The 23,331-nt window shown below is 42.4% G+C and overlaps 1 protein-coding gene and 1 long non-coding RNA gene across 3 annotated transcripts; one reads left to right on the top strand and one right to left on the bottom strand.

Annotated features, from left to right (window-relative positions):
* Positions 1-1,801: 1,801 nt before the first annotated feature.
* RGS20 (regulator of G protein signaling 20) lies at positions 1,802-19,881 on the bottom strand. Of its 2 annotated transcripts, none has more exons than XM_012571892.5 (5): positions 19,532-19,881; positions 9,500-9,648; positions 5,405-5,491; positions 4,331-4,565; positions 1,802-3,115 (listed from the first exon to the last, which is right to left on the bottom strand). In XM_012571892.5, exons 2-5 carry the CDS (start codon positions 9,643-9,645, stop codon positions 2,927-2,929), a joined length of 657 nt encoding a protein of 218 aa, XP_012427346.4. In that variant the 5' UTR covers positions 9,646-9,648; positions 19,532-19,881; the 3' UTR covers positions 1,802-2,926.
* LOC116807867 (uncharacterized) lies at positions 18,879-22,196 on the top strand. Its single transcript, XR_012054143.1, has 2 exons — positions 18,879-19,523; positions 20,107-22,196. It is a non-coding gene; the product is annotated as an uncharacterized lncRNA (long non-coding RNA).
* The last annotated feature ends 1,135 nt before the right edge of the window (positions 22,197-23,331 follow it).

Genomic DNA, 23,331 nt, shown 5'->3' with positions numbered 1-23,331 from the left:
CTCATTTTCAACCTAGGATAAATTGATTTTGTGATAATTTCTTACATGATTAAATAATGTCTTATGTCAATATGATTTTCTCTTGCTGTTCATGTAACAGCTTGTCTATGGAAACTTTTCCATTTCAGTGAACTTTTCTTTTGCCCTGAGAAGTTTATGCACCATGAGCAGGTATATAGCAATGAAATGTAATTAAAAATTTGTTGTCTGTGGGTGGGTTTTTGTTTTCACCTTCCCCCTCCCCGCCTCCTTACCTCCATGCCATCAATTAAATCCAGCATTAACCAGTTTCAAAATAACAAGATATTTAAAGGAGTGGGTTGTTTGGGTTTTTAGGAGATATTCTCAGGATATCTAGGGATCAGCATCCTGCCACTGGTGGTGGGTATAAGCTTAAGCCTAAAGCACAGCATTAAGATTTGGTAAGATATTTCAGGAAAGAATGCACATTGCAAATATCAACATATTGTAATGCAGAAGTAATGTGAAAATTGCCTAGAGAATCCTAATTGCTTAGAAGTTGTGGCACATAGAAAGTACGCTTAGAAATTATTACTTTCTTTTTTAAATAATTTAATGTTAACCATAAGACTGCCCAAACCAATTTAGTTTTCTCTACCCTCTGACTTCATTGCATCTTTTTTCTTTCTTTTTCTTAATAATAATAGAATATAGAATAACAGAATATATTGTTTGATATGGACTATGAGCGGTCAGTCTGTCTTTCAGTTTTTAATGAAGTATCTTTGAAGGGAAGAGAGATAACTTAAAAGAAATTAAATCCTCCATTTTGTGAGGTGACATGCTTTGAAGTTTTGTTTTCATGTGTGCATATGATCTTTCCAAAAAGCTGAATTGACCTAGGTAAACTTTGTCAACTTAGAGGTTTAGAGCACTCCCACCCACTCTGATTAAAACAAATACAGTATCGTCTGTTTGACTGCAATGAGTGCTGTCTTTTGAAGATACCTAGTTTGTTTTGTTGAAGTTACTACATACATTGTAATATTTCACATAAACTGAAATTGTATTTGTAGTGCTTTGGGTGTGTTAAATAGAAATTCAGCTGAGGTCAGAAGCATTGATAGGGTAAGCAGTGCCAAACACCAACTGAACTGTGTCTTTAGTGGCATATGGAAGAGTTTCCTCTTAACTTAGTCACTAGCACTGTGCTACAGCAGGCAAAAGCACTTTGCTTTGCTCTCTCTAGTTTTTTTTGTTTACTTTTTTGTGCTGACATGTTGAATAGCGTTTTGTTGTTGGAAGGAGATGATCAAGACTGGTCATAGAATCATAAATTATTTGGGTTGGAAGGTACCTTAATCTAGTCGCAGTCCCACTGGCAGGAACACATTCCATTAGGCCAGGTTGCTCAATGCCCCATCCAGCCTGGCTTGAACCAGCCCATAGCATTGATCAATTACCATGTACCAGCTCTTCTCTGATGCTATGTACTGGAAAAATCAAATCATTATGTGCTTCAAAATGCAAATGCAGTAAGGGCACAACATCTCCTGCCAAGTGCACTGAGGAAACAGTTAAATTGATCCTTAAATTCTGTTTTGTTCTTCCCATTTCAAATTTTTTTAGAGAAAGTTCCCATTCTGTATTTTCCATACTGCTTGAATTAGGCCAAGACTAGGTTTTGGAAAGGCTACAGTACACTCACTGAACTATGTATGTCTGGTTCTCCTTTCTAGGGGTATTTTTTGTGTCTTTCTCATATGTCTTTTTCCAACCTATATGTGTCATTTGGCTCATTTAAATAAATACCCAGGAAAAAAATACAATTCAGTGGAAATCCACTATAAACTCCAGAGTTTAATGTAGTGGAATTGTAGTGAATCTTGTAATTTAAAAGAAAGAAGACATTAGAGTAACAGATCTACAGATAGTTTATGTTGATTCGACTTAATGTTTTCCTAGTATTTCCCATGATTACTGTAAATGAACATGGTTTATAACTGGAGAGAGCTTGTGCTGTTGGACAGTCTGAAATAGCATCAGAACACAAGTTCCATCTTCCTGTTTTTATTAAGTAAATTGTGTGTATATCTGTAATGGAAACCTTACAAGATCTGTCAGGGAATGGGAGAATTTTGTATTTACAAACCCAAGCTGGTTGAAACTGTCATCCTCTTGGGAGCAAATAGTGAAGGGTTTTACAAACACCTACTGAGGGAAGAGAAAAAATGTGAGAATTCTTGTGCTTTATTTTGGAATTTCAATGCCCAGACTTTTCTTCCTCTGAAATAAATTATTTAACTTTATGAACATTAACAAAGGGAACGTAATGCTTTCAGCAGATTCTAATACTAAAATAACAATTCTTCAGCAAAAGATTTTTTTTTAATAAACAGCATTATTTCAACCAGTAACTTTCATAAACTTGAGATTGCCATGCCAATTTCCATTAGTGCACTGTGTATGCATTAAATAAACCAAAACAAGTGGAGTGTACCTATGCCAGCTATGATGGCACTGTCTAAAGTAACACAGTATTGACAGTAATATTTTTACTTTGGTCACAGGTGGATGGGGCAACTGGTTTGGTTTTCAAGAAAATTCTAACACTCCACTTAAAAATCAGTTTTAGTTTCGTGCTTAGTTAGTATTTGTACCTCAGACCTAAGTTGTGATAGCTTTGTGTCTGAATTGTCTGCTGTGTTTGAAAAAATAGTGCATTTTTTGAACAACATTTCTTCTTCATTCTCTTCATTTCCTTTTGGAAAGTAATACTGAATTTAATCAGAAACTGTACTTAGCTGATTGTGGCAGAGCTTTGTGAGGATTTAAATTATCCAGTCTGTAGTAAAACTTGCCTGAGTTATTTTCAGGTAAATATCTGATTAATTCTAATTTCCCTGTGGATTTTTGTAGCCCAGAGTCCTGTCTGTTTTAAAACAAATACATTTAAGAAAAAATTCTACGCTTCAATGGATTTTTCAGACAAGGACTGAAGCAAGTCCTTATAAATAGCAGAGTTCATAAACCGTGGGTAAGAGTCTCTGTGCATTAAGGTATAAATTTGAAGCTGTGCATCATCAAAGGTGTGTTGTGAGGGTTCCAGCATATTTCGGTTAATAACTTCTCTTACTCTGGAGTCCAGACTGACCTGCGTATTAAAATAGAAAGTCATGTAAATAATTCTGGTGAACAGTACAGGTGGGGTCTTAGTTTTATTTCATTGGTTGAAAATGCCATTTTTTTAAAGCATTTCAGCTGGTGTCCTCCAAGACTGTAAAAATTGCTAAATAAACTTATGCAAAAAATGATTCTGTCAAAATTTGAATGGAGTAATATCTTGAGTATAGGTACTGTCCTCACTGAGGTACCTTATTTGAACTAGGCTGTCTGCAATCCCATTATTACTGAGACCGATGGGTTATTTCCAGACCAACTTCCTGCTCTGTAGTAGAGAGCATTTATAATTTTTTGTGACAGTTCATTTCCTGGAGAGTTAGTGCTGTTGTAAAGAGACTGAGTTTGGAGTAAGAGTATGACGCAGGTGGACAATGTAACATGGGAAGCTGTTTCTTAATCAAATTGCTGTTAAAAAGCAGAGTTGATGTGAACCACAGGTAGGGCTATATAATGATTCCATACAACAGTGTAATTTTTTTCTTTTTTCTGCAAGTCTCTAGTGCCTGTAGAGAGATAGTAGTGTTGCAGGAACAGACTGGGTAGATTTAAAGCAGCATTTTTTTAAAGTACATACAGCTGGCACCAAAAAAAAATTAAATTGCAATTTTGCAAGGATGTTGAAAAGTTTAAAATTCTAGCCTGCTTGGCAGGATTATATTCAAACTGTTTTCAAGGTGTCTTTGAAACTTGACATATTTGCTAACAGCAAAGTGACAAGTAGTTTAGAAACTTTTGGGGAAGTTATTGTGTTTGTTCTATGCCATATTTTGTCAGCTGCTCTTTGAGAAATTTGTACTTTGAAAATAACACTTTATCTGTGGTTACTGTGCTTTTGGAGAAATGTATACACCTTTTTCCAAGTGGAACAAGAAAAGGAATTGATTTGTCCAACAAATAAAAATTGAGTAGGACAAGGATAATGTGATCAGCCATATATTTGTGCCTCAAACTAAAAATTCCACATCATACCAGGGTAGCACAGGAAGAGCTTCCTTACAACCAGTGAAAGTAGTTTCGATCATCTCACCTCAATGGTGGGTGCTTTCTTCCCCTAAATAGCTACTTGATGGCAGTGGAATGTGGGGGGTGGGTGAAGTTCTCCCTGAGTATTGCTGTAGCTTTAAACACATGTTAGAACTAACTGTGCAAAGAAACATCAAAGAATGTATTAGGGAAAGCAATATACCTCTTTTGGAGAAAGGATAGAAATATAATCTTCATAAATTAGTCTTGCTTTTTCTTCAATGACGCTTTTGTTGGATTCTTGTTTTAGTTCCTCACAGGCCATCCAGAAAAGCATGTTTTCCTCGCTGAATTCTGTTCGCAAAAATTCACGAAAAGCATTTCTGCCAGCTGGAGTAAGCATCAACTTGTCAAATGATTGAGCCCAGGCATTTACTTCTTCGAGAGTCGGAGCAGGGCTTAACGAGGAAGAAGAGTAAAAGGAGAGAAATGAGTGATTGTTAGTCGAGCTGTTTGCAGCTGGCAGGAGGCATCTGCCATCACAATGGAACAAAATTGTAAGGTTCATGGGGTTATGATTCCTCACTGGAACTACCCAAGCGCAAACTTGTGTAAACATATTTATAAGATGTTTTTTGAAAGTGTGCTTATCAAAAGCTCTGATGCAGGTGATTGCCTCTGCTTAGATGCAGAAATTGAAGTTTACTGCTCAGAGTAATTGCAACAAAGAAGTACCCGTGCAACAGCTAGACATTTTTTCTATCCCTAATATTCCTTGTTAAATTATGGTGAAAAATTGAACAAAAATACATATAAAGAAGCAATGCTTCAAACCCTTTGAAAGGTACCCACCTGTATGTTACCATTTTGTAGGTGCTTTTACCTGTCTGAGCATTTCTGAAGAAACTATTGCCAGACTTTTGGGAGGATTTAAGCTCCAGTTTATTATTTTTGTAAGGCTGAACACTGCTGGTTAAGCTCATTGCATATTTGCTGGGTGGGAACAGGGTGTATTTTTAAATTATTTCAGGAAAAAGGGAGACAGTTTACAATGATGGTTTTAATTTGTCATGGGAGTGGGGATGTGCTTATGTGCTGCATATAAATGAAGGAAGATATTATAGATCAGACCTTTGGTTCATTAGAAGATAAAAAAACAAATGACTTGCAAATTGGGTGTAAATGACAAGCAGATAATAGTTATTTTCATATTTCAGGTAAACCATTGTAATTTCTTTGTATGGTTTGTTGGGTTTGTTTCATTTTAGCTTGGCAGAACACTTAATAAAGATTATACCTTTCCTCACAGTTTGGAATACCCTCTGCTTGGAGTTCATGAGATGTTCTCCTTGCTCTCTCTTCTTCTTGATTTCTAACAGTAAGACTGCAAAGTAGCAAGCAAAGTTTTAGTAAACTTTATAGAGAAAAAGGCTGAACATGCACCAGATACTTTTCCTTCTATACTCAAAAAATAATTCTAAAAGGACAGAAGCTAATGATAGACATATTACCTACAGTTACATTCTCACCTTATTTTTGTATAAACCTTAAAGTTGTATAAACCTTAAGTGTAGCTGAATGCTGTTTAATATTCTATAATAAAGATTTTTTACAGAAGGAGCATAGTTCCATAAAATATCTCAAGTTGAAGGGACCCATAAGAATTTTCAGGTCCAATTCTATATATACACACACATAAGTGTGTATGGAATGTATATGTATACATGCATACCCTTTGTCACATACCAAATTCATTCTTCATTGTTTTTTGTACTGTGTATGTTCAGTGCAATGCTTTTACTTACCTGATGCACTGGTTTTATGTGAGTTAGGTTTCAAGGCAGGTGGGTTTGGATTTGTTTGCATTTTTTTTCTTGACTGATGAGGGCCAAGGCTCTGGTTTGGACTGGTGATACCATGTCACAGGAAAGCCAGAGTTCAGAAGCAGGACACAAGATTTAAGTGAGCTAAAGACTTCTGTATGTGCTATTGGAAGGGTAAGCAGCTTTCAGAGTTCAGATGTAGATGGAGCCAGATTGTGTGGTGATTGATTGCATCTTAGAAAATTGCTAATATATGCATCAAAATGTGAGGTCTGGAGCACAAAGAGCAGATCTATCATTGCTGAATATCATTTTGAGTATGTCTGAATAGTAAGACCTATTTGTAGCATTACAAAAACAAAATTTGCTGCAATCACTAGTGATCACTGACTGTTTTTTGTGTCCTGTGGAAGGGTAGCTGTGAACTCCTGCTTCTTTCATTAAATGTTAAGATAGCTCTAGTTTAAAAAAATTTCTTTTGTAGTTGTAGATGATTAATTTTCATTTGAAACTGGATTTGAAAATATAAATACTTTTTTTTTTGGGAGTGGGGACTACATTCCAGTTCATCCAGGCTATAGTAGTTTAGTGAGAAATGCATGTGCATACACACATGCTGTCATATAATCTGTAAAGCTGCTTAAAATATGTCATATTTTAAGCAATATTTTATATTGACTGTTATTTATATGAAACGGGCCCTCCAGCCTAAACAAGGCAACACAGTTGCTATAACTTCTAGGGAAATACCAAACTTAATTTCTTCATTTGTATCTTACCTTTCTTTCATGCTAATGTTCTAAGTTTTGCTGCCTTAATGCCTAAGAATCTCATTTATCTCTAGGAAGGTTTTTTGTTAAACCAGTGGATTTTTCTGACTGTTTTGCATTCTATACTCTTGGCCAGGTCTTATTTGCTGCCTTATTATTTACTGGGCATCTCCTTCTCCATCTTTGTATACTGTTAGTCCATATTCTGCAGAGACTTGCTTTTCTCTTTGCCACAGCAGTCCATGTGTTGAAGACATAGGAAAGCTTTTGTATAACTAAGATGGAGAGCAGATACTGCAAACACTTTTTTTTCAGCAATATCTGAACCATATGTTCAAACCAATGCACTCTCTCAACTTACCTTTTCAGAAAAAAAGAGAAATAAGTAAGTAGTAATGCTAGTTCTTTTTTCTCTTAGGTTATATGGGTCTAAAGCCTTTACTACCCTTTTTACCAGTGGTTCAGGCCTTTTTTGAATATGTAAAGTTATATGTATTCCTCACAGACAGACAGGAAGTGATACTCTTGTTAGAGCTATTTTTGGATTGAGGGCATCCAACAGAATAGAAGGGAATAGTCTTCAAAGGATAATGCACAGAAAAGGAAAAAGACCAAAGAAATAACAAAAGCTTCCCTAAGAGAACATGCTTCAGAAAATTACTTTCAGGCAGGCTCTTTCCCTAGAAATGTACAAGTAAACAATGAAGAGACTAGTGCAATACTGTATCCTCTCAGGATCTGGAAGAGTAACAGGCTGGAGGCCTGGGTTTGACTGTAGGAATGAACACAGGCTCTGAGCATCCAGCTGGGAGACTCATTTCAGTTCATTCTGAATCTACTATTAAGAATATGCTGAATATTGGATGTTCAGCAGCTCAGCAGCATGACTCATGGAGACTGTTATTTTTATTCCTATTCATAATCTTTCTGTTCCAAGAGCTTAGGCTATTTTGAGGAAATGGTCTATGAATGGGGAACATAAATAGCTTAATTTTGGTTGTTTTGCATTTCTTGCTACTAGAAAACAATTGTTGAAAAAAAATCAGAAATTATTTTAAAGCCGAAACAAGCTACTCTGTTTCTGAGACTGTATTGGTTTCCCAGATGATTCTGAAATGCAAATAGGAATTTTAAGCATCCTGAAATCTGGGTACTTTCACAAACCCTATTGAGTAAATTGCTTTCTTTGAATTGTTTGAATAGTGAGATACACAGAAAATGAGCATCCTGGAAAAGGTAAAATGACAAAAAACCCCCACTTTATCAACAATTTAAAAGGTAAAATGCAAATTTTCTATACCATGACATACTATGTCAGATAAATATGTATTATTTTTTCCTTTAATGGAAAACCATTTTTGAGTAATGCAGCTCTGGACTGAGCCACTTGCAATTGCACTGGACAGCTGTTGAAATGGCATTGGAATTTGTATGGCATACTTTAATATTGATGCAGTAGGTAGCAAACAGACCCTGTACAGGCAGAGTGTTAATGTCTCTCTAAATTCTACCTTAGTTTACCTCTAAGCATCTGCTGAACAACTTGGTAGGATCAGAGCCAGAGTTCTTGGTATCTTACAAAAAACCCAAACCTCCAAGCAGCATTTTGTCCTTGCAAAATATTTACTATTTGCATGAAGGAGGGCAGAATCTTGTGTTTCTTGGCTTCTGATAAGCTGAGTACCAATAGCAAGGAAATGATCACTCTGCTCTTCCCTTGCCTTCTAATGGTGTTCTCCAAAGCATTTGCCAGAAGGTGCTGTTGGAAAACAGCATTAGTGGAATATATTGCTAGCCCAGGCTGTAAGGTTATTTATGACCACTTCCCATCACCTCAGTGCCAGGTTTGCTTGCTCTGAAGTATTTATGTGGTGGATAGTGAATTTCTAAGAAGCATTCCACTTGCTGCCAGTGTTTTGGCTGAACTCTATGGCTGTTTAAGAATTTTTTGTTTATTTGAATTCAAGTTCTGCTCTCACCCATTAAGTAGCACTTTGCCCTCAACAGATACAGGGCTTTTGAGTATGGAAAGATTTATTTCAGTTTAGAATGAAATCACTTGGATCTGGAGGAGCTGGTACAAAAGTGAAGGTGAACACATTGTTAATTTAAGGAATCAAGTGATTCCTTCTCTTTTGCTTTGACTGATAAATTTTCTTCCTTAACATGAGTGGAACTTTTGTAAAGGGAATTTTTCTGAATTTTTTTTCTGCTTAGGTCCTCACCCTCAGCAAATACCCACAATGTTTAAAGTTTATGGTCCCAGTGATTATCTTCATATGAGTTGCAGGTGCCATGAGTTGCAATACTAATTAATGACAACAGATCCAGTTACCTTCAGGGGAAAAGAAGTGTGCTGGGCACCTGCTAATTCATTTTCTGACCTACAAATTCTTCCACTTTCTCCTAACTCCATTTAACACCTTTGGTGCTGCTTGTCAAGGCCTAAATCTAAAAATAAAGATCTGACATATTCTGGTATTGCTTTCAGTTTTTAGTGGGATCCTTGGTGAAGCTCGGTGCTGAGAAGACCCTGTCCAGCACAAAACAGACATTACACAGTATTGACAAAAAAAGAGCAATAGAGATACTATACAGGTATTTCTTCTAAAATCTGTTGTTTCAATGGCAGGGGACAGAGTAGAGGGTTGTGTCTAGTAGTAGAGCACAGCTATCTCTTTGTGTCCCAGATCTGCAGAATTATACAAGTATTTTCTTCGGTTTATGTTGTCCTGTGCAGAAGCTATGTATCTCTTCCCTGCTATTCTGTTCCCTAGAGGCTTGAATGAGATGGGTTACCATGAGCAGCTGCAGCAACAGCACCAACAAAAGCAGCAGGCATTGGACCCTCGATTTCCTGTGCTGAGCTGAGCCTGTGCAGCACCTGGGGTCTCTGGGGTCGTAGCCATCTGCCGTTTGCGTATCTCCGTCCTCTCCGATCCCATGGGCTGCAAGCAACAAAGGAGGGGGGAAGTAAGAAACATCTCTCTTTTTTCCTTTTTCGTTTGCTTTAAAAGTCTTACCCAGAAGGCCACAGACTCAAGGGAACTGAAAAGCTTAAATCGCTGATTTTCCCCCATGGAAGTTCTAAGGTGTTGAATCCTATGGAAGACACTCATATAAGCGCTGGGATGGAAGGCAAAGGGCTAATGAATTCTTCACGTGCATAGGAATACAATGACAAGGGAGTGGTGAGGCAGAGAACAAAAAGTATAAGTGAGGGGTCTTGGAGAGCCAGAGCTCTTGGCACAGAGGTGTATCAGCCTAGGAGTTGAAAAGGGTTTCCTGAAGTTTTGACTTCAAGGCCATCCTAAGGAAAATGGTACAGAATATAAGTATTTAGGGCCTATTTTTTTTCTTTTTTTTTTCTTTCTTTCACTTGATTAGCCAATGCACAGGCTTCAGGATGCTTGAGTGAGACACTGAGCTCTCCTGAAAATCTGGCCTTTGGTGAGTATTGAGGATGTCTCAAACCTGCTGGTTCCCTTTGTAGCAGTGGGGGAAGGGCCAATGCTCATTTCTCCATTGAAGGTCTGACTGCCACAGTCTTTAAAAACTGTTTTCTCTGTGCTTCTGTGAAGGCGAGGAGGAAACACAAAACTAGATAACAATTACATGGTTTTCATTGAGCCCCCCCAACTGAAGACAGCATGAAACAATTTTTGGTGGATGTACTGGTTGGTTTTTTTGCAGAGTTGCACAGTTGTACAAAGCCTTTTTGGAAACCGCATTTTGCAGAGTGTGCAGATAAGTGGTGTTGATGAAATGACAAGTCCCCTTGAAGTCCCTGTTCATTTCTGACCTATCTGTGAGCTTCACATTTGCTCTACAGCACTTAATAGTGCTCTCTCTGTTATGCTGAAAGTTGTGCCATATGTAAGTGACAGATGTCTTTGAGAGATGAAATGGTAGCTTGTACAAAGATGAGTATAGCTTTCTTCATTTTATTTGTATTTGATTTTTGGATACATAGCTAATCATCCTCCTGTGTCACGAGATCCCTTTGTGTAGGCTTGTTTCAGGTTGCTAAATCTTCTTTTGAGGCCATGACAATTGTAGGGGAATTAAAATTATCTGCTACCAATTTTGAGGGTTTTTTAAATCTATAATATCAGACTTGAATCTAATGAGATAAATACTTGGGGGTCAAAAGTTGCTTTCCTTTCTAAAGTGTTCATCCAGGTTTAGGAAATGCTATTGTTTTAACTTGAGGGGGAATGTACAGATGGTGTCATGGACTCAACAGAAGTGTCAGGAAAAGAAAGAATGTTGTTTTAGCAGAGTGCAGCATTACATTTTGCTGCACTTTGGCTACAGTGGTTTTTTTCCAATGTTGAATTTATTTTTGTCTTGTAGAGCTTAATAGGTTTTGTATTTGTGAGAACCACCCACTCTCCCAAGAGACAAATGCATGACACGGTAGTATAAGATGCACCTGTGTAGCAGGAGGAATAAAATACAAGAACAACAATATAGATAGAAATTACAACTCATTTTAAAACTCTGAAGGCCCAATCTGACAAGCAATGCCTAAATGACCAGAAATAGAAAATGAGAAAAAATAACAGCTTCCAACTGCCCCTCCCCAACCTTTCTTGTTTCAAAATGTGAAAGGATAACTGAAATGTAGAATGCATTTGTAGATTCCTATTTCTTCCTGTCAGCTTCAGATTCACATGAATGGAATGAATAAGTATTAATTTCCTTCCAGATACCTATACTTTTTTAAATGGAGCATTTTCACATTTCAATTAGAGAGTGATAGCATATGAAACATTTTTGGAAGGATCATATATCTAACAATATTTCAGGCTGCTTTGGACAGTAAACTATTATTATGGATTAGAAAAATGTGACTTGGATTCAGACATGTGCTGTTTATATAGCCTAATACATCCACTCTGAGATAATTTATGTTCACAGATTCATATCTCTAATTCACATTAATAATTAATTCCTCTGGGCTAAATACGATCCAGGGCCCATGTTATAGGATGGCAAGGTAGAGAGCTGAGCAGTGGTGCAGGTTATTACAGAGTTGTAGAAATTCCTTTGGTGCACATAGTATTAAGTCACAAAGGACAAAACCATGTCAGGCTGGTCAGGTACACAGAACAAGCAATGAGTGATCTATCTCAGTACTGTTTACCTAACTTCAGAAGAGCTTATTTATGTATGTAGGTATCTTTCTGCTGCTTCTAATATATCCAGAATTTCACTGTAGGACACGGAAGCTTTCCATCACACTTTGCTGCTTCTTGCTGCAACCACCAGAGCTGTGTAATGCGCCTTGCCAGGCAGTTGCTGGTTTGAGCTGTGCTACCCATGTGTGCAGGAATGGGTAGTAGATTTATCAATTAAACCAGTGAATATTATTTGTAGGAATTAATGAAATTCCTTGCTCTTTTAGAATACAGCCTCATTAGCAACAATTTAGGCAATTGCTTGATTGATTCATGGATCTATGGGAATTTAGGTGGTTATTATTTTGCCTTCAGTAGACTTCAGGTTCCTTCAGGGCAAAAAGGAGATGTTTTTAGGCCTCATAGGTCTTCTATTCATGTAATTTTACAGTTGTTACTTCGGGACAGCAGATTTCCAGACCTCTCTGAAGGTGCTATGGGAATGAAAAAATCGTATGAGAACCTTCTGTACTGGATGTTCTCTGCACTTTGAGAATGGGAGTCTGCCTTCTCTGTCCCCACCATCTGGAGTAGCAATGTGCCTTGTTTGAAAATGGGTTAGAGAAGAAAACACGGAGAATTAGAAAACTGGAGATGGACAGCTATCCTGTACATGTTTTCTGAGGAACCCAAAAATGCTTTTAGGCTACTGATGGAATGATGTAAGACACCTTTAAGCAAAGGACTTCAACCCCTGCCTTCTCATGCTCTCTTTATACTAAAACTGGATATGGTTTCAGCCAATTGCTGAGTATAACACAAATAGTCAGTAGGGTCTAATTTTGCTAATATTGAGTCACTGTGAGGAATCAAATCCTTGAATGGGACAGTCAGTGTCTAGATGGCAAGAGGGGGTTCTGTTGCACAGGTCCTCATAGTGTGGTGTTGGCTGGATCTCATGAGGCTCTGGAACCTGCATTACTCCTCAGATCCTACATGTAGCTGTCATGTGCCTTGTGACTGCTCCAGCACACACATAATCAATTTCTGGTGATTGTCTGGAGCTACAAAATATCTTCTACCGCCCTAAATAGTGTATATGAATCTATCCTGCATGATCATTTTTGCATCTGCAGGAAGTTTTTTCTTACTATGGACAAGTGACTGGCCACTTACAAGTCTCTGACTACCTGCAGTCTGTGCAGAACTGGGTTGATTTTGTAGCTTTGGAGTTTCTGAATATCCTCCACCATGGATATTAATGAGCACACTGGAACATAAAGAAACTTGTCCAGGCAGAGGGTCCTGCCTGGAGGAATCCACAGAACCACCCAAATTCCACCTGGAGAGTGCCAAGTACTCAAAAACTTAAATGAGAATGGGGAGTAGGTGTTGAGGTGATCAGCTTGTCTCCAGTTGGTTCATTGTTTCAAGTCAATCTAATACAGCATCTCTGCAGATGCCTAGGTGCAGAGTTTCTGGATCTCTCAAGGAAAGAGATGTCCTTCTCTAGGTAACAATAACAACAAATTTAATCCATTATAAAATTGTCCCTAAAGAGCAATGAAACAAAAATTGAGGAAAATTAATGGCACATGTTCTTGCTTCTTATCCCGCTAGATAATATCTATGAATCATATAAAAAAAGTATGGGCTCATATTACTGACTGCTAATAAGTAATTTAAAAAAATAGTCCAAGGATTTAGGCAAGCATCAGAGATGTTACTTTTGACAATAGTGGCAAAACCACTGTATGCCTTAAGAGTAATGCTGAAGTGGTGAGATAAGAATGTTTGTCATAACTTTTCCGCTCCAAAGCATACTTATCTGACATTCAGATTATGAAGCATTTCTCCATGTGACCTTATAAACACAAAGGGAGTGTAAAGGTCAGGAGTGAAAATTATTTCCCTGGTTAAAAACACCTCAGGTGATATTTGGTTTAGTTGTAACATTTATAGTATTTGCTAATTTCTTAGCATAAAGGTGGGCTACCAAGAAAATAGCATTCCCAAAGGAAGAATATTTAAAATCTAAGCCACAAATGTCAATTTAAAAACCCAAATAAAACCTCAACCAAATAAAATTAAAAAAAAAAACAAGCCCTAAACCCAAGAATATGCAGATCGTAGACAAAACTTTATACTTTTATCCCCACTTTATGCTAAAACACAATGACATCTTTTCAGCTCAGAGTGCAAAGATTCTATTACTTAAACTTAATTACTGAGATGTAAGATTTTCTCCTTGGTTGTGGCAGCACATGGAATAAACCAGCACATTACAGTCAGGCAGGTGTGCAAGCCTTTAGCTTGTTCTCAGGGCTGATTTGCATGGCCACAGCATGTTGCTTTCCCAGTAACTCCACAGCCTGGGTAGCCCTGTGCTGGAACACTAGCTGACAGCCACTGGAGTGAGGGCACAGATATGGATCATATAGTCCAGTTACTTTTCAGTAAATACTCAGGCCTGGTAAAACAATGAAAGCCACCTCTTAGTTTCTGCAAGCTTTAGGTGAGGTTATGTAGCTCTCACAGTTTCTGCTTTGACTTTGAATCCTCCCAGTAATGATAACCAGTAAGTTGGAAGAGATTCTGTTCTTATCTACTAAGAATGTCATAAGAGGCTTGCAACTGGGGTCAAGTTCCAAATAAATCTCTAAATCTATTTTTTAACAATTCAGATATATTTGGGGCTGCAACAAACTCCCACTGAAGCTTGTGGCAGTTCACTGTCAGCTGAAATATGAACAGGAAACTTGATGCTCGTGCTTCTTCCTTTTCATTGACAAATGTGACAGGCAGGCTTTCTGCATCAAGCAGTGTGCTATTTTAGACAGAAAAGCATTCTAATATATGTTAATGAACTCGCCCACACATATGCACATGCTTTAGGCATAGTTGTCAGATTGCCCACTCAGTGGGTTAAGAGTAAGAGCTCCTCGAAAGTTATCTTGTATTATTGGAGATTTCGCATATTGTAGTGGGGTGGCTGAAATGGTTGAGAGTTTGTGACTGCAAGACAGAGAGTGGCAGCATATGGAATAAACCAGCTTTTTATGTCACTGCTGTGCCCAAGCCTGTTAAAGGCTGAGTGGATAAAGTTACAAGTGGAAGTGTTATCCTGTAACTAACAGCTCTGGGACACTTTCATGTTGAATGTCCAGAAACTGAGTACCTTTGCTTGTTTTACTTAATTTATTTTTCCAGAGGAGCAGCAGCTCAGAGGAGCCAAATTCATCTATCCAGCTTAAAGCATTGCTTTACATTCCAAAAGGAATGGCTAAGAGGGTATCACACCCACCTAGTAAGAGGATAATTATGCCTTGATCATATCACCTGTCACAGGTATTTTTCTACAAATGCCTTGGATGTCTTCTGCTCCTCCTTCTTTGGTATTCGGTTCTACCTAGTTGGCCACCACGAGGCCACTCTCTGCAAAAACTTCCTGCACTAAAGTCTTTCTCTGAATAAAATCTGACTTTCCTGTTAGAAACCTAGTTACCTGGGGCTTCAATGGGATTTTTATGTGGGTTTTGTTTGTTTGTCTTTGTTTGTTTGTTTTTTTTAAAGAGATGCCCTATATCTGCTCTGGATAGAGAATTTCTTTAGTTTGGATTTTATCACAAGAGACTTCATTGAAAATGTTACTCTAACATGTAATAAGCAGGGTGACTGTCATTATTTCTCTTGTAATAAGGGAAAGGCATGAAAGAATTCTTTACCAGTTGCATAGAAAAAGCAACAAAAGCAATCTGTGGTTTCTGTCCAGCTGATTAAGTGGATGATATGACAGTGGGGCAGCATAAATGTAAGTGTGGATATAACTTCATCCTATGCTGAGTCCTTCACAAACTAGGTCACTGTAAACTGCAATTAAGTTAAATCAGTGTCAGAATATTTTCCTCTGCACAGCACAAGCTGTCAGCATCCCTTGCCTTGTCTTCCGTGGCAGCTGGGGTCAGCCTCAGTGGATGCATGTCAGTCACACTGACTGATCAACACTCTTAGTTAGAACAAAAAACCCCACAGACTTCTCCAGTACTGGGATTTTTACCACTGCTTCAACCCTGCTTTTGCTGGCTCTGATGTCAGAGAAAGTACCTGCTCCTAGTTATTTTTATGCAGTCTGTTTTAAGAAACAATAACATTTAAAAAAATCATTCCTCCTAACATTTTACAAACCTCTCTACTATGCAATGAATCTGATGCCTACAGCAGTTTACTCTGTTCACTCTCATTATCTCCTCCTGAGTGCTTGGTTGCATTGTGCTTAATTATGAATGGCCTCCAAAAAGCCTGTTTTACTGTACTATGAAGTGACTCACATCACACAGAAGCTCTGACAACTCGCACCGGGTACTGGAGGCACATGGCGCTGTATTAGTCAGTGACTCATTTCACATTGTACTCGGTGCTGAGATCTGACTCACATCGAGCTGTGTGAGGAGCTGACTGACATCGTACTGGTCTGAAAGCTGGTTTGAATCGGAATGACTCACCCTGGAGTGCATTAAGCAGTGATTCACACACTGTTTCCTATTGATTCCGATTGTCGCGATTCACTTCTGATTGTACTACGCTGGCATCTGGCTGCTCCGCAGGGCGGGCACTGTGATAGCAACCCTCTGCCTGGTGAGCACGGCTGTAGTGCCAGCCTGCGGTGTCAGCCAGGAGGAGTAGTACCGAAATCAATTTAATGCTGAAGGAAGATCAGAATTCGGCTTAGCACACATTCACTTTGGCCATGACACTTTCTGGGCTTCTTTGCTTCACCTGGTTTCGACAAGTTTTGAAAACAGCAAGTGAGGAGTAATGAACCTCTAGCTAAGAATCCTCTTCTGAATGCCAGGAGATCTCCAGAGTACTTCCAAGACTTGCTGTGTCCTTTGTCACTTAGTGACAAGAAGATGGGATGAGTTTCTATAAGTGACTGAGTACTGATAGTTGCTTAAATGCTTCAAGTTCATTAACATGACCTGAGCTCCAAGAGACACAAGCACCCTACAGTCTGAAAACTCCTCCCTGGTACTTTAAGCTCAGTCCTCAGACATCACTACTCAGTCTGTTCTAAGCAACAGGTAGATGATGCTTCCATGATTAAGTATTTGTGACCCAGAGTAAAGACATCAAAGTATTGACTTGAAGAGTAGACAAAAAAAAATTAAAGGGGAAATAAAGTAACTGTTCTCTCAACTTTGAGCATTTTATAAAACACAGTGCTAGTTTTACATTCAGTTGGCTCTGAGTTTAGAGAGGCACTCCTAATTTTTACATGGTGTTCCTAATTTTAGGAAATGCAAGTAGGAATCTCCTAGCGGATAATGATTCTGGTGTTCTTTTTAGTTGAACTGGTGTTTATTGTTTCTGGTCTGGTAATACAGCAGTGATGTAGCTATCACAGCCCACAGCTCTGCAGAGCACTGGATTTGATGCTGACATTCTGTTTGTGCAACAGAAGTACAAGGAGACTCCTTACCATTACATCATAGCGACAAGTGCCACATGAAAAATTTTCATTTTACATTTTTCTACAGAAAAAATGAAATAATGGAATGGTTGCATAAAGTAAATTACACCACAATTAAATTACTGTAGGTTTTTACTGGAGTATACAAGGATAATCTTATTTAACTTTCTGTATTTGTGTCCAATTTTCGTTACCTGCTTTTTCTTACCTTACTGACATTACCTAATGACAGAGCTCAGGAAGAGCTCTTTCTCTCTAAGGATGCTTGATGAGGCAGGCTGGTACTGGAAGTCTCTCTACGGAAACACTCGCCTGTTGCTGCTTCTCTCTCTAACTTGGCAGGGGAGCCCCGGGCTCCGAGAACAGACACACCACGGGACCCCCTTCACGCTGGGGTGGGGGCACGGATGCTGCCTCATCTTCGTGAGACGAGGCGGAGGGGTCCCGAGCGTGTGGCGGGGGCCGAGCCGAGGTGTTACCTGCGCCGGGCCACGGAGGTGGCGCGGCCCGGGGTGTGATCCTGCCCCAGGGAGGAATCCTGACCCCGCTCCCGGAGCCGAGGTCAGAGCTCGGGTACCCGAGCTCTGCGCTGGGAGCCCCTGGGGAAGGACGTGGCGGTGAGAGCCCGAGCGCCGGGCGCTCCCGGCTTGCAGCTCCCGACCCTCCGGGAGACCGGGGGAAACGCCTTTTGCGCCGAGTCCCTGCCATTCCTGCCGGGGAGGGCGGCCGCAGCCGCTGTCTTGCCCCGGCCGCGGGGGCCACCGCCGGCAGAGCAGCCCGTCCCGTCCCGTCCCGTCCCGTCCCGTCCCGTCCCGTCCCGTCCCGTCCCGTCCCGTCCCGTCCCGCTGCACCCGGGGCGGCTCCAGCGGCGGCGCGGGGGTCGCGGCTGCCGGCGACGAGCCCGCGCCTGCCCGGAGCTCGGGATGCCGTGCCCGGCTGCCGCCGAGCGGGACCCAGCGCTACTTACGGTGTCGGCAGCGGGGCCCGGCCGGGCGTCCTCCCACGCTTCCCCTCCGGTCCCGGCGGGCCGGGCGACCGGGAACGGCGGCTCGCCAGACCCACGCATGCGCCCGGCCCCCGCGGGCTCGTCTCGGTGCGGCCGCGGGTGGGTCCGCTCGCCGTGGCTGGGGCCGGAGGGAGCGAGGCCGGCAGCCCGCGCTCCCCGCCCCGGCACGGCCCGACGGGGTGGGCTGCCGCCGGTCGCCCCTGGCGAGGCGAACACCGGGGGCTGCTACGGCTCAGGGCCGGTTTGCAACGGGATTAAACACAGCAGCGCCCGCACCGCGGCGGCGGACTGGGGAGGGCGCGGGGGAAGCCATGGGACAGACGCCGCAGGGAGAAACACCGGAGAGACCGGCGTGAGAGCGTGAGCGGAGAGTGTGTGTGTGTATGTGTATGTGTGTGTGTGTGAGCGCTGATGGGAGAGAGTGGGAAGGGCTTGGAGAGGCGGCGGTGCCGCCGTGGGGCTCGGTGCTGGTGCTTCAGGGCTCACAGACGCCTTAGAGGAGAGCCGGGTTTGTCAACCTGGCGCTGGAACATGCTCGCATTTTAAGTAACTGCGTGTTAAGATTCACGTCTTCCCTCCCCTAGCCGCATCCTTCTTCCCCGCGGCGCAGGGCTCGCCGCTGCCGGGCTCTCTCGGGCTCGCTCTCCCGTTCCGCGGGGCAGGTGTGACACGGCTGCGGCAGCCGCGCTCCGTGCAGGGCGTGTGCCGGGGGCCGCCGGGCTGGGCGCTCACCCTGCTCCTCGGAGGCGCCCTTGGGAACATCGCCACGTTTCGGGGATAATGATCTACCGCCTCCACCCCCCGGGCCGGCGTCTGCCGGGACAAGGGTTAACGGGACGACTGCGGCTTGCTAGTACCTCCGCCGTTCCCGGGCAGAGCGACACTGACTTCCCGTGAAAACAAGACTGATCCGGTGTATGAATGCTCCCGGAGCCAGGCACCCGGCTGCCGTCGGGGCTGTTCCCTTCCCGCCCGCGCACTGGGTGCGGAGCAGAGCTGCCGCAGAAGCCGCCCTGCTGGAGCCGGCGGGCCCGGGGCGCTGGGCATGGCAGACGTGACCAGCGGGCTCGGCTGTGGCGCCGGGGGGCTTTGCCGCGGGAGCTCGCCCTGCGCCCCCGAAAGTCCCACGCCGCTGCCGGCTGAGGGCACGTGGGCGGACAGCGGCTTCGCTGGCGTGGGGAGCAGGAGGAGGAGGAGGAAGGGGTGGACGCGGCCCCAGGAGCGGTACTCACGGCGCCAGGAGGCTCGGGGGCAGCGCGGGGCTGCGGCGGCGCGGCTCCGTGGCACGCCTGGCATCTCCGGCGCTCCGGGGGGAGGCGGCGGGGCGGCGGCGGGGCCGGGGCGGGGGCCGGCGGCGGCTCAGCCCAGCGGCCCCGCAGCAGGGCGGCGAGCGGGCAGCGGGCGGGAGCCCCACTCCCGGCCAGCAGCGCCGCCAAGCCCGCGGGACAGAAGCGGGACTCCGCGGCGTCTCGACGGGGCGCCGAGACGAAGTGCGGGCAAGGCCGGCGGGCAGGGAGCTGCGGCCGCAGGAAGGGGCTGGAGAGCAGAGCTGACAGCGAGGCGAGGGACCTGGCAGGCCTCGGAGTCTGCGGCGAGCGGGGGAGGTGTGGGAGCGGAGGGACGGGGTGGGAAGAGAGAGAGAAAGAGAGAGAAACACAAAGTGAGCAACACCGAGGGGGCAGGCGGGGGCCCAGCACACAGTGCTAAGATGAGGGTTGAGTGCTCGCAGCCGTGAACCCACACCCTGCTGCCCTCGCATCCCCCCTTACCCCCGTGTACACTCAGTCTTTTTAACTTTCCTAAGCAGGTCCTTCAGGTGAGGGCCGGAGGACAGCTCTCCTACCCATCCTGTGCCCACTGGGATTCGGAGCTGGCCATAGTGCCAGAGGAGCACGGGAACAAATTTGGCCACTTACAGCCTACCCGCAAAGAGCACGTCCCAAAAATTCCCCACCCGAAAAGCCAACCGCAGACGACGGACAGAGCCACGGCGGCGGCGGGGCGGAATGGAGCCAATGCCGCCGGAACTGTCCAGGGTGCTGAACCGGCCCCGCCGCCTCCGCCGCGGCCGGGGAACTCGGCGGGCCTGCTCGGATCTGCGGGCGTCAAGGTAAAGTGACCTTGCCCTTCCTCGCTGAGTGCCACTGTCCTGCAGAGAAGAAGCCACCTTTATGGAGCACGGGCCCTGAGCAGGAACGGGCAAAACCACTCCTCTCCTTCCCTTTTCTCTAGCAATGATTTCTACCTGTTTTTTTGGGGGGTTTCATTATTTCATCAAGGTTTAGCTCGTCACAAAACATTGTCCCTATTTCTGGCCTACAACCAGACATCAAAGAGACAGAGAGGAACTGAAGTCTACATAGTGTGAAGAAAGCCCTTCCCACAGTGACAGTGCTGCCCTTGACGGCCAAAGGCACTGCTACAGCCATGGGAGAACATGGCTGTGGTGCCATCGATGCCAGGGAAGGTGCTGTTAGAGCTGAAACCACAGGGAAAGCTGCCATTCCTACACAGAAGGAGAGCTTACTGTTGCTTAGCAGCAGAGAGTTCCCCTAGGTCTGTTTGGAGAGGTGAACTACAGCAGAAACTGGACAATGTTCCCAGGAGAGCAGAATAAATAGAAAGGTTGATTCCTACCCCAGAACCCCACTCAGTATTCCTCCTGCCCAGTGGCAAGGAACCCTTCTGCAAATCTCTGCCATTTTGGTTGTGGCAGAAAGCATAGAACTGATGCTAAATCTGTGCCAAACTCCAATTGCCAAGGCCCAGACAGGACCTATGGAGGTATTATAGGTTGACAAGTAGGATTAAATGGCACTGCCTCATTCCTTGGCAGAGAAAAGGGAACAAAGACTCAGTAAGTGCACTGAGGTGGTTGTTTATGTGGCTTGAGAACAAGCTCAAAATGCCTGTTAACACCATCGGCTTTCGAATTCAGCTCTTGGTCACTCTACCAGGTCAGGCAGTCATTTCTCAGACTGGTGAATAAATGTGACTCCTCTAATACTTCTCTAGACGATGGCCCTGGGTGGCATCCTAAATCTTAGCAGGAACGCTTGATCAAGTTCAGGTTTAAAATGCTGGCAGAATGTAACCCCTTTGGAAGGTATGTTCTTGTTCCATCATCTTTTCCATTGGTCTTAGGACGGTCATGACTGTTGTTCCTGCCGATAGCAGAGGGTTTGGAATGAGGTGATCTTTAGGGTCCCTTCCAACCCAAACCAGCTAACACCTTATTAAAGAACGCTATAATTTTTTTCAAAATTCATGACACATAGTGATGGTAGGTAGTACTGTATAAAACTATTGTATTTATGCTCCCTAGCATAAATGATGTTAGATAAACAAAGACACCTAAGCTAACTATCTTCCAGTGATTAGGGTTTGTAGGCAACTCGGTCTGTAGGCAGGTACCTCTGCATCACTGCATGTGTACACATCCACATCCTGAAACAGCTGAACATTGTGGAGGCATAAAGTCCTCACAAAATTGTTAATATAATAATCTTCTTCTCTCCCAGAGAATGATGGATGCAAGCTGATATTCAGCTACATAAGACAGAACTGCATAAACAAGGGCTTGGACTTGGATGAAATGGGGTTTAGAGTAGAGAGAGCTGAGAGACACAGACTGGAACCCTTTCTCTCTCTCTAAAGGAATGTGAGCATGCATTTCTCACGCATGAAATAAAATTCCCTCAATCATCAGAGCAGCTTGCTCTGCATGTGCCTCTGTGACCTTACTCTTGGTCCCCTCTACTGCTCTACTTTGTTCAGATTAATTCAACTTCACTAGGACAGAGGGAAAGCAAAATGTCAATCTAGCAAGGATCGGGAGTATTTGACCTTGAACTTCTTTCTGTTTCAAAAAATAAAATATGGAAAATGGAGACCTTACATGTTAGCTGTGCATTTAATATAATTATCCTTTATAGTGCATGTTTTTTTCTGTAATATACATGGTAAGTAATAGATCAGGAGATCTGGTTTCAATATTGGTATTATCTACCAGTATATCAGGCATTAGAAAACCCACCTCCACCCTTTACTTGACTTTTCTGAATATTTCACATTAGACTCATAAGCTCTTGATAAACTTTTAGGAGGAAATTCTATCCAGCATGCAGTAGATTTTTAAATTCTAAATCAGAAAGGGCTGGCTTTATATGAGGGTACCTTTGCTATTTAATATTGTCCTTTAGGATGTTTCTTAGACTCCACCCTCCTCCTTCTGCAAACTTGTCCAGTTAGCATGTTTTCCTAATTTTGCCTTTGGGGAAATGAAGAAATCTGTTATTGTTCTTATTTATTTTATTTTATTTTATTTTATTTTATTTTATTTTATTTTATTTTATTTTATTTTATTTTATTTTATTTTATTTTATTTTATTTTATTTTATTTTATTTTATTTTATTTTATTTTATTTTATTTTTTAAATGAAAACTTGTATGACACCTTTTTGATTTGTTCTTACTGTTCAGGAGAGGTAATAAGAAAGATAATACAGAACATGTATCTGTATTTTAATAACATTGTAGTCCAACATTCTTTCAGTCACACGTTAATGGGTGACATAATGCACATATCAGCTTTTTTGGGGGCCTGTGTGCCTTTAAGGTGTGAGGGCTGATTGCTGGTCTCATACCTGAACCTGCTCCCTGCCCAAGGAGAGGTCATACACATTTCTATGTCAGCTTTTGTGTTCTAGTCTATTTCAGTGTTTCCTGCCCCCTTAAATTGTTAAAAGGAGAGTTTCTAGACCATTGAATGGAGCTGATTCATAGTGAATTAGGGAGCAATTCAAACAGAGAGTAAGAAGCCATTTTTTACCTTTTCATTGACATTAAAGTGCACTTGTTACAAATCATTTTGAAGACTGATAGGCTTTTCTGGGAAAGGAGATATTTTCAGAAGGAGAATGAGTTTCCAGGGACTTCTGCTAAACTTATTTGCTTTCCCTTACCCCTTAATAAAAACTAAAAATGTAAAAAGAAAAATAAAATAAAAGATGCATTTAAATAACCATATTTT

Source organism: Taeniopygia guttata, chromosome 2, assembly GCF_048771995.1.
Source record: "Taeniopygia guttata chromosome 2, bTaeGut7.mat, whole genome shotgun sequence".
NCBI lineage: Eukaryota > Metazoa > Chordata > Aves > Passeriformes > Estrildidae > Taeniopygia > Taeniopygia guttata.
The sequence above is the reverse complement of the archived record's forward strand: the minus strand, read 5'-3'. Positions and strand labels throughout refer to the sequence as shown.

What these genes read in the sequence shown, in the direction of transcription:
- RGS20 (XM_012571892.5), bottom strand. Translation starts at nt 9,645, where the DNA reads ATGGGATCGGAGAGGACGGAGATACGCAAACGGCAGATGGCTACGACC. An exon ending in TGTTGCTGCAGCTGCTCATG is followed by an intron (nt 5,492 to 9,499) that starts GTAACCCATCTC and finishes GCTACTTTGCAG; the next exon opens with TCTTACTGTTAGAAATCAAG. An exon ending in ATTCCAAACTGTGAGGAAAG is followed by an intron (nt 4,566 to 5,404) that starts GTATAATCTTTA and finishes TTCCTCGTTAAG; the next exon opens with CCCTGCTCCGACTCTCGAAG.